The sequence below is a fragment of the Syngnathus typhle genome, linkage group LG9 (genome assembly GCF_033458585.1).
Source record: "Syngnathus typhle isolate RoL2023-S1 ecotype Sweden linkage group LG9, RoL_Styp_1.0, whole genome shotgun sequence".
Taxonomy (NCBI): Eukaryota; Metazoa; Chordata; class Actinopteri; order Syngnathiformes; family Syngnathidae; genus Syngnathus; species Syngnathus typhle.
The window spans coordinates 2,516,755-2,531,545 of NC_083746.1; the positions used below are offsets into that span (position 1 = coordinate 2,516,755).

A 14,791-nucleotide genomic window follows, 5' to 3' on the forward strand; every position below is an offset into this window, starting at 1 on the left:
GAATTTTGCCCCCCCCCCCCCATTAAAAAAAAAAAAAAAAACAATTACAGACAACAACCTTGTCACAAGCTTCTGAATATGGACCAGCAAAAAATGCTAAAGTACTGCATTATGCAGGCCTGTCTGCTAGTTGCTAGTTAAAGATAGACTATATGAAGCTCAACTAGTCAAGGTCTGTTCAGGCTCTCTTGAATAACAACAATACAGTGACTACTTCGCGTTTCGTTTATCGCGGCTTCACTACATCGCAGATTTTTTTTCCAAATTAAAAAAAAACATTTGAAAGTCAAAATAAAACTTCTAAATTGAGGAAACATTTGTCTAACCTTAAGGACAATGTAGTATTGCTCCAAATGTTCGTTTACATTCCTATAGTAGTCCATTTCCGAGTTTTAGCACAATTGCGAATTAGCGTCTCTCCGCTAACTCGTTAGCCTGCCCAGTACTTCCCGTTGGATTTGATTTTTGGAACCAATTATCCACGATAAACGAGGGATTTCTGTATTCTAAATATAAAAATCTATTTCAAGTGATGTATTTAGTGTGAATTTAAGTTTTGTAATTTGATCTGAAAAATCTCCTGTAATTAAAAAAAAACATGCATTCTGACAACAAAATACTGTTGTCATGCAGACCAACATCTAAAATATTTCTTAATTTTAGAGTATAATAGTTGAGTCAAACGTCCAATCTACTGAGCCATTTTTTAAACGGAGCGAAGTTTTGCACCAAAGCGTTTTGCTGCGAACCTAGCATCAGCCTCCATTTGAAGACGGGCACATGAAAGCAACCACTCCACGTGGGCTCCTATCGCATCTTAATTAAAAGGCCTTGCATATTATTTGCCGTAACAAAGGGACATTTTTGGGCAGGGGGGGTTCATTTAAATCCAATTAGACCAGTGCTGATGTCCCGGGAGATGAGACAGTAATTGCTGTTTGAACATGAAGGTCTTTGTTCAGGGCTACAATAGATGGATAAAAGCGATATTAGGCCTACAATGTGGAGCAAGGAGGTCCAGCCCGTGGACCTGTCTCAGGACTTTTAACATGGTAACTAGTTGACTATTGCCAACCTGAATAAGTACCGTAATTTTCGGACTATAAGTCGCACCGGAGTATAAGTCGCACCAGCCATAAAATGCCCAAAAAAGTGAAAAAAAAACATATATATGTATAAGTCGCTCCTGAGTATAAGTCGCCCGCCCAAACTATGAAAAAAAACGCGACTTATAGTCCGAAAATTACGGTACATTTTAACAATGTCATTTTTCTTCTACTGCTGTGTTTGCCGAGGTGTTTCCCTCACGCTGACCAAATACAGATGGAAGTTGTAATCAATAACCAAGACACATACACTAATAGTACTAATACCTTAATTTTCTGAGATAAATGCATTAGTAAAGCTGATATTTGCTTAAGGAATGACCATCAGTCAACCAATGACCCTGACCTTTTGCCTTTAACCTTTGATACTAGCATTGAATACGTAATAGTAGAATCACATTCGAAAGACAGTAAAGACAGAAAGTAAATTCTAACAGTTTTTTTCCCCCCTGAATTCTATGAGGGTTTTTTTTCCCCAGACAGAAGTTGCAGATTGTCTTCACATTGTTTTGAATTTTGCTCCACTCCTTTTCTTGACTTAAGCAAGAAGTCACATCTGGCTCCATTTCAAGAGCTGCCCGACAAAGGTCAAAGTTCAACTTTCTGGCTCAGGGCCAACGACAAGGCGGCGGAGGTCAGCGTCTTGACACGTCAGCTTCCTCCTGCCCTTGGCCTTGATCTGATCAATAAGAGCATGTTCTCCGTTTGCCTCAACCAAACAATCAATTAGCTCTGGTAAGCTAGTTGCTAACAAGCTAGCCGCTAACCCGGGCATCTTGTCCGACACAAACTGATGAGGTGATGTTTGGATTGGCTTTCCTAGTCTTCCACTATATTCACACATGGTGCATTTCAAGTCCCTGAGCAATTATACACATGACTACACATGGAGCCCAGAGAACACTGCGAGTGTTTATCAGCAGCCAAAGTGCATCAACGCACGGCAGTCCAACACAGCTGCCCGTCCTCTGCTTTCATTCCCAAGTCAAGACGCAATGTTACGTTCCTTTTAGATTTTTAATCACGCTGACCTTACTAGGACACAGACATACACTCAAAAGGAACATAGCTTCAAAGTAAGACGATGACACTCGTTGACTTGAACAAACAGATACATCATTGCGATCCAGTGCAAGAATTTCAACAAAAATTCTATTTTATTTAACGATAATACGCATTTTTGATTACCAATGACCGAGATCTCTATGAACCCAAAATGCTGTTAAAGGAATACTTTGAGGTCTTCAGCATTTTGGGTTTATCATTGTTTGAAGATGCACTACATCACACAGAGATCAGTGGCAACATCTCAAAAGTTGTACAAAATAATGGAGGTATACAGTATTATAGTTGATCTAGTTCTAATTTAGAGAGCAACGCCGGTGTACTGCTTCACTGTTCAGCAAATGAGGCATGGCTGACATGCTCTTTAAACCCTTAAGTGCCTCCCTGATTTGTTCTTAACGGAATCCCGCAATCCCACGATAAAATGCTCTGCGGCGCTACCTAATTAATTAATCTGGAGTTTACTGAGTCGATTTCACTCACTGTCATTGATTTGAATCGCTCTTTTGTCACGGATCGGAATGGAGCAGGGCGACCAAGTGCAGCTTGGACCAGGGTCTATTGAAGGGAACAACTAACAGACTCTAACGTAACTTGGTAACAAAACCAACAGCGGATACAAACGACATCAAGACATTGACAAACGACAACAACAATGACCCGACCGGCGTGAGGGGCAGACAGGACTTATATACACGACAGGTAACAAGCGGAAGGTGAGAAGAATCAAACTCATCATGGGCACACAGGAGGGGAGGGGCGAGCACACAGACCGAAACCATGACAACAGAGACACACAGTAACACGGCTGGGGACGAGACATGACATCTTTAAATAATGTCACATACATTAATTAGGCTATCATTTTTCATTTGTAACAAATTCCTTACATATAACTATAATTAATTTACCTTTTGTAAGAAATTTAAGATGACTACTCTTGATTGTTGTGGGCCAAAGATAATGACTTGATTTTTTTTTCTTTGTTGAAAGCAGTGACAGAATTGCCTATATTCATCTTCCGTCAGATAAATGTAAATCTGAGTGTCGTCTGTGTATTTCTAACAGGCAGCACAACTCCATGCTAACTGGCCAAATGGCATGTACAGAATTAGCTAAAGGGGTCAAAGGATACAGATTCTCGGGGGACCCCACAAGTCACTACAATTTGATCTGACCGAGGGTTTCCGATCTGAAAAAAATAAAATTTCCTGTCCTCAAGGAAGGTAAGAAAATTGAAATTGCACTAACTACCAGATAAGAAGCTCACGTTTTTATATTGTGGGGAAGAGGCAACTCGAAATGTGTCACTCTGTGTTGTTTTAGTCATGCCCCCACAAAAATTGGTGAAAAACATTTTAATACTGCTATATCATCAAGTACTTCAAGTCATCACCACTTCTGTCTTTTCATTTATTCTGCAACTATCTGCAAACATGTACTGTATCTACAAGCACATTTTTAAATACACACTACAGGCTTGTAAATACATTTTAATTTGTGACAAACAAAAGACCCTCAAACTAAAATTTTGCCCTAACAATCCACATTAAAAAGACAAAATCCTCAGAATTATTTTTCACATTTTCATTGTCCTGGTTAAGGGAATCGCCGGCATTAATTTGACCACTAATAACATTGCTTTAGTAACGTCTTCTTGTATCTTGCCTAACCGGATTAATCTTGAGCGAACACTAATACTTGCTAATGCGTCTTCTCTGAAATCAAAAGTGAATCGTTAGTATGTAAATGTCGAACATCGTCTGCGTACGCTCGTCCACGTGTGATTATTCATGTCTCTCGGAAGACTTGATTAAATATTCCTCATACCCTCGGAGCGGCGGAACAAATGAAGCACGGCGGCACTCTAACAGGAGCTGACATGTCTTTTAAATAATGTTTATTTATCGGCGGTAACATTTACCAGTCTTTTGTGTGGTCCCCGTGGCCCACGATGTCACCGCCCGAGGGCCCGATGCTAGTTCCTCATGCTATACGTGCTGAAACTTTTGCTAAAACTTTCCAGAGCAAAAGTTGATGTCTTCTTCTTTTTAATTGTCCTACTTGTAAGCATTGAGTATGTAAATCAAAATAAAGGTATTAAGGTATAAGAGCAAGCTCAATTGCTGTATGATAAGTCAAAATGAATACATGAATACGTGAGCGTTAACCATCTGCATGGAGATACATTATTCACCGTGTGCGCTCGTCCTGGGCGTCCACACTTGGGGTATCATTATACTTCAATTAATACAAAGTATACTTTTACCATTGCAAAACTCGACAGTTTGATTTGACTTTCAGAGAACGTCAGCCCCACTCGAGGTCAAAGGTATAATTTTTGCACGTTGAAAGCCGTATATAAAAAGCATGCGGGCAGCAGCCGCCAGTCGAGCGGGAAGTCTCTTGTTTGCCGAACTAACGGCGGATGACCTCGCTCTCCTGCTGGGAAAAGTCGACCAAAAGAGGATTTCACGGCCAGGTTTGTGTTTATTAACGATTTGTTTGGAATGGAACTAATTTCATCTTGTCTGGCGTCGATATATTTTCAAAGCGCTGTAATGATGTTTTCTTTTTTTGCTTTATCAACATTTTGACCGTACATTTTTGTGTATTACCTCAAGCCACACGCAAGAGAGTTCGCCTCCTTGTCAGTGTTGTTTGCATGCGGGAACTAAGTTGAAGCCACACATCACCTACATTACAGCCCGGGCGATGCGACTCAAATGTCAGCCGCGGCGTAGTTCACTTGTTAATAATAGGGCCCGTATTTGCTTTGCAATCATTTAAATGCCTAATCCGCCATTTTCATAAATGTTGCTCTAATGAAGTGAGTCCGCCACTCTTATGAATACACATGAAGAGCCAGACAAAGGGAGTGGGAGTCATTTGAATAGTTACATTAGAGTTGTACATAATTTCTCTCTATTAAATATGGTAAGCTGTTTTCTTTTTTTTTCACTCCCCCAACGTGTTTATACGCATCGACATGCGTAAGACAAACAGATATGACAGCGCCCTCTTGCTAAATGGCATTAATAAACATCAGAACAGTCTGAGGGCGTTCGGGTTCAACACAATGGAAGACCTAAGGTAACATTACAATTTACTTTTTTGTTTTTAACATTTTACTTGCACGTTTTAACATGAGGAGTAGAGCAAATCTTAAAAGTTAATTGTACTTTTTGGATTTTTTGATTCTGGAAAGTTGATTTGTTAAATAGCACTATTCACTCCATGCAAATCTAACCTTTTCATGACTAGCAATGTTATTTCCCGACTCTGTGATTTTCTTTTTTTTAAAACAAAACTCTTAAAATATGTCAAAATGCAATGTATCTTTATTGAAGGAAGCAAAACAACGTTCTGAAATGTTTATGAAATATAGGAAGTGTCACGTGTTTATTCTACATTACAATGTTTGAATTTAAAGATCTTTCATTTTAAAACCACTTTACTTATCCATAAAATACATTTGTTTAATATAAAATGATCATAATTAACAAGGAAGAAATTAAAACTATATAAATACACGACTAAAATTATTTAGCAAGTGTACTAAATGTTAAACGGATTACTTGAAAAATAAATACAACCAATATAAAGTTTGATTATATATATACGTATATATATATATATATATATATAAAATAATCTATGATGTCAAAACAAACTAAACATTCTTTGCATTATTCCACAGTATTAATAAATATCAAACAAATATGACAAGACCCTGTTGTTGAGGATTATAACTTTTTTGACTGTATAGTTTGACGCCAAATAAGAAATAATATGCAAGAAGTATATTTGAATATTTATGGCAGAATCCATCAGCTGTTTGCACCACTGCATTAATGAATTGCCTGAGGTGAGCCTTACGGTCCAAATTAAGAGCAAGGGGCATTAATGCTGCCTGATCCGCCGAAACGAAACATTTGGAAAAAGTGATGAATGTTCAACTCGGCGCAAACTTTCTGTGCTTCTCTCCAAATGTCAACTTCTTTTTTTTTTTTTGCAATGAAACCAGCCCTTGATTTTTAATGAGGCGACTTTTTAGGGGGGTGTTGTTAAGCATTTGTGGCTAAATAGTAAAACGTGTATGAATATGCAAGCGGAAAAGCCGGTTGAAGAGTCCAAATCAACTCCTACACTAAAAGAGAAAGACATTAGCATGCCTTTGAAACAAGAGACCTTGACTATGAACAAGAGCCATCCATGCACACTTTGGAATGTCATTTGTATGCACAAAGTGAGATGGGAGGCCAGAGGATGTGAGGGTGCAAGTGGGGGGGTTGGTTGCAGGTGGAGCGCTCAGTGGCTCAAATGGAAGTTTTAACACATCAAGGAGTTGCTGTGAACGTGCAAAAGAAAAAAAGAAATGGGAAAAACATATGGTCACTGAACAGTTCAAAAAAAAAAAAAAAAGCATCTCCAAATTAGAAAAGCTTCCTTTCGTATACATACATATATATATATGAATATACATGTCTAATGGCATTGTTTTATCAATATCTTGAATATTTATGATTATTACGATATATTACGATAGCGTCTCACCCAATTTAAATTAAAGGATTTTTAAAAAGTATTTTAAGTACACTTATACATTATACATGTGTATATATATATATATATATATATATATATATATATATATATATATATATATATATATATATATATATATATATATATATGTATACACACACACACGTATATATGTATATATATATATATATTTATATATGATGTTTAAAAAATATTTTAAGTTCACTTATACATTTAATTTAAATTAAAGGATTTTTAAAAAGTATTTTAAGTACACTTATACATTATACATGTGTATATATATATATATATATATATATATATATATATATATGTATACACACACACACGTATATATGTATATATATATATATATATATATATATATATATGATGTTTAAAAAATATTTTAAGTTCACTTATACATTATACATGTGTACATGTATATATATATATATATATATATATATATATATATATATATATATATATATATATATATATATATATATATATATATATATATATAGGGAGGAGGGAGGATTTAGCTTTCATTGTCAGTTGTCATTGTCAGATTTCAATCTATGTGACATTTTCCATTTTAAAAGTCAAAAGTATAATTAGGAATACAGTCAAAGCAAAAATAATTTTCACCAAATGCGGCTGTGCACATATTTTCAACGGACAAGTGAAGCATTGTGTTAGAATGCAGTGTTAAACTGTCAGTGGTTTTGCACTAATGAAAGTGTTGATTTCCAAATGTTTGTTTGGTGACCTGAGTTTCATTTTTGGTGAAGCGGGGGATGCAGGAGCACACCCCACGCGCTCCACTCTCTGAATTATGCATGGTGATGACACGATGATGGAGTCCTCTGAATTGTAAATCCTCACAATTATACAGCCCATTGTCTATTCATGATTTCACTAACCAATGGGGAATTATGTAAAACTATCTCCAAAGAGGACCACCGCGTGTAATGTGACTTGCCATACTGTTCATGCAATGCAAATCCATTGGCCGGATGATGGTATTTAAATGGAGCCTGACCTGCGTGTCGTGTGGGATTAGGACAGATTTGGGAGAAGAGCTATGATAACTCCTAATTCACACTCACGGCCAATGAGTGTATCCTCATGAACTTAAACAGCCAACCTCAACTGCTTTGTGCCCCTCATACACTACATGTCATTTGTTTTAGCTTTAGTTTTTCCGACTGGAAGTATCAATAAACATCACTTGGCCTCCTTTAATGAAGAATTGCCAAATTGTTGCGGAAATTCGCTGTCAACACGTTCCAATGGAGGTTTGAGGCTAACCTTACAGTTCTACAGATGTCCATGTTACTTTATGTTTCCAATCCTCCTTCATCATCATGTGTCTCACCTCATCCTCTATATTCTCCTCGCCTCTTTCCTGTCCCTCCGACGCCGCTGCCGCTTCACGTCAGGTATTTGTTTAGGAATCTCTCGGTGGAAATTACACTCCATCTCCGGCGTTCCCTATCAACACACAATTATCACGGGCAATCATGCAGAACAGTGTTCAATTCAGATGGAACTCCCACTCTGATGACATGGCGGAGTGGAAGGCAGCATGCCACACGGCAGCATTAAAAGCTGTGGATGTAGCGAGACTTTTTTTTTTTTTTTTTTAATCTTATTAGGATTTCATTCAAACCAGGAAGTGAAACAGATAAGGAATATCATCCCCGAGAGACTTTTTTTTTCTGCAGGTAAACCCTGAGCAAATCATGTGATCGTATCTTACATTATATTAGCATCTAGCAACCTTGACAGTCTGATTTGTAGTGACCTGAGATACACCTCTGTAGTATATGTTGCATTCCATTTTGGATGCAAACTTCGGCCGGCCTGGATTTGTGGTTTAAAAAAAATCTTAAAATATTAAAAAAACAACAACATCTGACTATATCTTACATTATATTAGCATCTAGCAACCTTGACAAGTTGATCTTTTTGTGACCTGAGATACTCCTCTATAGTCTATATGTTGCAGTTTTGGGTCACATTACATTTTGCGTGCAAGCTCTCACCAGCCTGCATTTGTGGCCCACTGCTTAAAAAAAAAAAATCCTGGCTCGCATACCATAAAAAATGTAAGTAGTTTTCTTTTCACCATGCATGCATACATCTATTTTTTTGCATGCTTGTTGGCACCCATCCACTAAAGTTGATTTTAAAAAAACATTTGACACTGTATGTTGATCCAGGCTAAATCAAAAGATTGGAACACCACTGAGCAGCCCGCAGAGGTCAAAGTTGTGTGCTAGTTTTGACTACCACACTTTTGTGATTATTTTGAAAGTAATTACTCATCGTGAGAATAACCGGGTTGGAGTCATCACATTTGTATCTCAAGGTGTCTGGACCTACTAGATTGGCTTGAACATGTTTAATAAAGACAAATATGTGGCATGTCAATATGGCTCCCCCACATCTTTCCGTTTTCCACATATGCAGTCCCTTGGTGGACTTGTGGACTATACATCCTCAGTTGCTTTTGGAGGTGTGAATCTTCTTTTTTTTTTTGTCAGCAACACTGACATATAAAAAGTAGATTACTAGATGGCAACGAGACGCACAGTTGATTGAGACACATACGATTCAAGGGCGGCATCCATTCATTCCTGATCAAATGCTCCATTCATGAGTGAAATTAGCATCCGTCTGTCAGCCAGGAGGTGTGAATTCTTTCATCTTCCTCTCCTGCAGCCTCTCAACTTGTGATGAGATGCATAACACCACATGCACTTCATATGGAGGCTGCAGAAGCAAAATAGGGCGTCTGCCACGCTCTTAAAGGGGCCGCAGGGGAGGCTCAGATGGCACTATACTGCCCTCTTGTGGCTATATGGAGGCATTTTCTCCTATTTTTGTGTATACTTTAGTGTACATATTGCAATACTTGTGCAAGCAAGTACTGACTTTACTCTACCACTTCACAATAGTCCACCAAATGTAATAAAAGTCGTATAAACATGTTTAATTTAGGCAATAGTGATGTTATAACAGCTTTGTAAATTAATAAACAGACATAAACCAACGTTTGGTGTTCACTGTGAGAGGCTGCCATCACATAAAACACACATTTGAAGAGAATCCTTTGGATGCTTACTACAGGAGGTTTTTTTACGACAGGATTCCATTCCAATAAGCAACGTAAGTTGAATTTGTACGCACGCGGCTAGTCTATCACTAACCTACGATAATGCTGTTGTAAAAAAAAAATAGATTTACGTGAAAAACATTATAAAAGGGGAAATACGGTGGGTACTGAATGTGTCCTATTATATCCTGATATAATAAACCAAGAACCATGTACTGTACAAAAGTCTTGGGTCAATCCTCACGACTAACTTTGTTTTCATTTTTCACATCAGTTATTTTGACTTATTGTAGATAGCAGCTAAAATGTTGATCCAAATTTTAAAGAGCAAGGGTGGCTGGGCAAACTCTTGTGCTTAAAGGCCTAATTATCTTTTGTTTTAAGGAAAAAGGTTCTATATATGAAAGTGCATATTGCACACAAAACATTAAAAACTGAAAGAAAGAAATTAAAGAAATTATTCAATGTCCTAAATGAATTGACAAAAGAAAAATACATTGGGATGTACCATTTTCAAGCAATGGATTTCAATTGATGCAACAAAATAGAGACAAGTCACAATAACCGTCCGAGGAGGAAGATTAAAATTGGAAACAATTGTTTGCCCACTCCTAGATTGCTGATAAATGACCAGATACATTTAAATAAATAACGGTCCACCCTCAAGAATATTAATGATCACCATTCAGATCTGTTAAATTATACCTCTCTAACAGTGTCAATCAATCAATTAATTTCTGCTTTTAATTTTGGACTTTATTTTGTCGTAAAAAGGCTAAAGAAAACTTTCTTCTGATTATTTTTGTTGACATTTTAAAAAATAATATAAATCTATAAAGAAGATGTATCACAGATTGAAAAAAAAAAGATGCTTTTTTAGGCCTGCCACACTATCAATTGACTGTCTATGACTTCTCCATGAACAAGGAAGTAGCACTGACCTTCTAGCTCTATATGTCTTTTGCACAGTACTGTAGTTCATGAACTCTAAATGGTTCACGCATTTCCCTTTTGATTCCTCACAGTTAGTGGATCCTGATCGCTCGGCCAATCAAGAGGAAGAGGAGGCCGGCCAACAGAGAGAAGAAGATGCCGATGGGAGCGAAGATGAAGGAGAGGCCGTAGTTGAGGATCAGCTGGAAATCTGAACACACGGTGGAACGCTGGTAGTTCACGTAGACGTCCACCACGTCCAACACCTCGGTCCAGATCACATCCATCACCACCGCACACAGCAGGAAGAAACCTAATAATGATGATGACGATTGAGTCACTATGCAGCAGGGGTGTCAAACTTATTTTTGTTAAAGGGCCATTAAAATAATAAATGTATGAACGTCTCATATTGTGTATAGGCTACTCAACAAACTGATGACTAACTAGTTTTCAAAACAGAGACTAATAAAAGCAGTTTAAATAGTATAGGGAAAATGTTTTTGTAATTTTTTTTCTATTTATGACATAGATTTCAGATTATCAATCTAAACGCAATACCTCACAAAGACAGCCCAAGTCAAATCAGTTTCTATTTTAAAAACAAGTTCAAACCTGTCAGCCCTATTTTGGAAAAAGTCATTTTTGCGGGCCATTACATGCTTGGCTTGTCTTTGAATTTAAAATGCTGTGACGATCCAAAAATGATGGAATCTGGAAGAAGAGCACATTTCCACGGGATTATACAGAGATCAACAAGATCCTGTTGAAATTCTCACCAGATACCAGGAAGAAGCCACCTCCCGTTTTGTACAAGCAATGGCTGGCAAAGGGGGCAGCGCAGATGATGATGAAACCAGCGAGCACCGCAGCCGCCACGCCGATGAGCATGAAAATGCTCCAGAAGCCTCTGTAGACTAAAAGAAGAAACCGTATTTATTGCACATGGATCTGCGGAATAATCATGGAATGAAATATACCAAATAGAAATAGTATTTACTTATGGCGGATTCATAGGCCGTGGCGTTGTGAGTGTGATGGGACACTGGGAATGGGAAAAGGTAGGCGTGGATGCACACTTTGGAGTAAGGCTGATTTGCTGTGGGCGGAAAAGTAGAAAGGATATTAATGAAAGAATGCATTTTAGAAAAAAGAAAAAAATGGCCATCTTTACAATGTGCAGTAAGACTCAACACTTTCAAAGTCTCCAATCGGTCATACGTGTGAGATTCAATATCACTTGAGGAAGTAAATAGAAACAAATTAAAAGTGAACCGTATTAAACAAAGTGAAAAATATTCAACGTAATTACCCAATTCGCGTTAACCCAAAGTAAAAATGGGACCTTTGGGGTTTATTTTATGAATTTGTTTTGTTAAGAATGATGATTGAACAGTGGTTTGGGAATTGTAGCTTACTTTACTTTATTACACAATAGCACTCAGTGACCCTTTTTTGTCTTGCACTTGGCAAATACTAAAACTATAGTTCAAAAATTACTAAAGTGATGCATTTTTGAAATGAAAAATAAACTAATAAAAATGAGCAAAACCTCGACAAAAACGAATTAAAACTGACCGAATGTTTGAGAAAAAAAAAAAAATCAAAACAAATGAAAAAGTTTGGCTAAGGTATTTGAACATATTCTAAGTTGGGGACTAGACTACTGTCACGCTCTTATTGATTAAAACAACAGCATGAAACAGTCATCAAATACATGCACTAATCTTATTTTTTTTTTCACAGACACAACTTAAAACTGAACATGTCGCCAATGAGCAGTTTTCCACAAAGTTTGACTTACTGAACCAAACTGTCCATTGCAAGTCTTCTTCTTCCACACTGCCCCCAAAAGAGCACCTCCAGAAGAAGCCCTCATGGTAGAAAGTGACCCAGCTGGTGACGTTCTTTGCCAAAATATCACCATGCTGGAGGGGGGAAAAAAATGTTCGCATCATGAGGTGTTCCGTGTCATGGCGGGCAGGTGTGCACCCAAAATTTCGACATGGTGGCCAAAATCAATCAAAGGTGAGCATTAGCATCTTTGAATTTGTGACAGTCTTTCCATTGCAATCGTTGGATTGTGAGTTACACTCACTAACAGCTGTGGCCATGGGTGTATTTACGGTATACAGTATAACCCCATCTTTATATATCTCATAGCTATGGTTGAAAGCAAAAGCAAGTGGTTCTAAAGCGAGACGTGTTCTCGTGATATTTAATCTGACATCATTCCACCGCTCGGACTGCCGGTATTTGTTTTTCTCTCGTGCTGAGAGCTTTGCATAGCTGCACACACACTCAACTGTGAGTGTGATTACATGAAGAAGTCCCATGGCGAGACCTCTCTGCCATTCATTTCATCTCCTGATTGGATATTCCAGACTAGGCAAAAGCACCAGGAATGCAAGCCTACATGATAGAGCATCCAAAGATGAACAAAATCTGTTGAGTGATGCAGATGAATTCCAAATGAATTGTTTATATTTTTCCCAGTATAGTATAGACTGTAAATTTGTTGCAGTCCTTTGACATTTCACCTTTTTTTACATTTCCTGTTTGAATTCAATGTTTCTACTACTGATTATATAAAAATAATAATAATGAATAAATGAAAAAAAAAATGTTTTTTTCTTGGTGAAAGGAGAAAGGCTATTCTTTCAGTTTGGTGTATTTGTAATCATTGACCACACTTTCCTGTGGGTCTTGAAAAGAGTGAGTTTTAAAGCAGCACCAGTGCTATTGGTTAGCCTGTCAATGCCATTTCTTATTATATGTTAGCATAAAGCTAGCAGATTTTTATGCAAAGTTATGTGGTTGTTTGTACGACACAATGCAGTGATTCTATTTCTGGACCCCAATGGGACATTTGAACAACTTTTTTCAACTCATCTACAATGTATGGGTGTCATTCGTCTATTTGACAAAACAAATGTGGCTCTTGAGCATTTTCCACCATTGCTGTGGAGGCTCGCTGAACTTTCTCCTGATGTTTCCTGATGTCATGAATGATGATGGTTTGACAGGTTTTGTTTGACAATGGAATCACAAACCCTTTGACTCTCGCTCATTTAACATGGGACGAAAACAACACAGTAATCACTGTCGTTTTATCACCTACCTCCCCAGCGTTGCGATCGTCATCAGAAGGTGGATGGCAACTCTCGGAGGCCAGCAGCCAGTAATCAGTTCCGAATGAGAGGAGGATGAAGACCACCGCCAAGGCCCCAAACAGACCCGCAAAGAACAATGCCAAGCTGAGCTTCATGGCCATGCTGGGGGGAAATAATGCGTCAGTGGTTCAGGAAGTGTGCACAATCAACTACACTAGTTGACGCATGTGACAATGTTCCGATGCTGGAGCACATCCACACCAGCGTGTCGAGCTCTATGACAGTCGACTGTTTGGAGCACATGACTCCTCTCTGGACACCCCTGCCCACCCATCACACAGCCCTCTGTGCTATTTTGAGGCCTGAGTGAAGGTGGCTGCTGCCCAAACACTCCAACTGCTGCGGGAGTGTGTAAGGAATGGGACCAGCAGCAGCAACTGGACACCCAGAGTGACGAGGGAATGTCAGGGTGAGACCGTGAGGACGCCACATTCTGCCCCAGCAGCAGAATGCACGTCATTTAGGATATTATCAGTGGTGGGATGTCAGTGGTCTAAAGACCAGAAGAAGCACTGTCGTACATAACATTTGTTCCACAAAATTGCTCTAATTTATCCCCAATAGTCAACCCTCTTCTTTTTTTCCAAGTATTTAGCACTGCTTCCAGAACATGCATGTTGTTGACACTTTGTCCAATTAGTGTTGCCATGGTAACGGCAATTTAATCTGCTCAAGGCCTTCAAAATCAGCAGTACAGACCGATATTAGTTTCCGTTTTCGCGTTCGGCACTCAATAACATCATGCACGCTGAGATAATTTCAGCATCAAAATGTTATTTATTTATAATATATTTATGTATATTACTATTGTTTATTTTTACAGACAATGGTTCTTTTTG

The 14,791-nt window shown here is 38.1% G+C and overlaps 1 protein-coding gene across 2 annotated transcripts; it reads right to left on the reverse strand.

Annotated features, from left to right (window-relative positions):
- Window positions 1–9,702: 9,702 nt before the first annotated feature.
- tmem182a (transmembrane protein 182a) lies at window positions 9,703–14,224 on the reverse strand. Of its 2 annotated transcripts, none has more exons than XM_061287688.1 (5): window positions 13,901–14,224; window positions 12,584–12,686; window positions 11,780–11,878; window positions 11,559–11,696; window positions 9,703–11,092 (listed from the first exon to the last, which is right to left on the reverse strand). In XM_061287688.1, the coding sequence occupies exons 1-5, from the start codon at window positions 14,051–14,053 to the stop codon at window positions 10,872–10,874; spliced, it is 714 nt and encodes a 237-aa protein (XP_061143672.1). In that variant the 5' UTR covers window positions 14,054–14,224; the 3' UTR covers window positions 9,703–10,871. The 2 variants fall into 2 exon arrangements, with proteins under 2 accessions (XP_061143672.1, XP_061143670.1); XM_061287686.1 differs by having other exon boundaries at window positions 12,584–12,707; window positions 13,901–14,219.
- Between the last annotated feature and the right edge of the window lie 567 nt (window positions 14,225–14,791).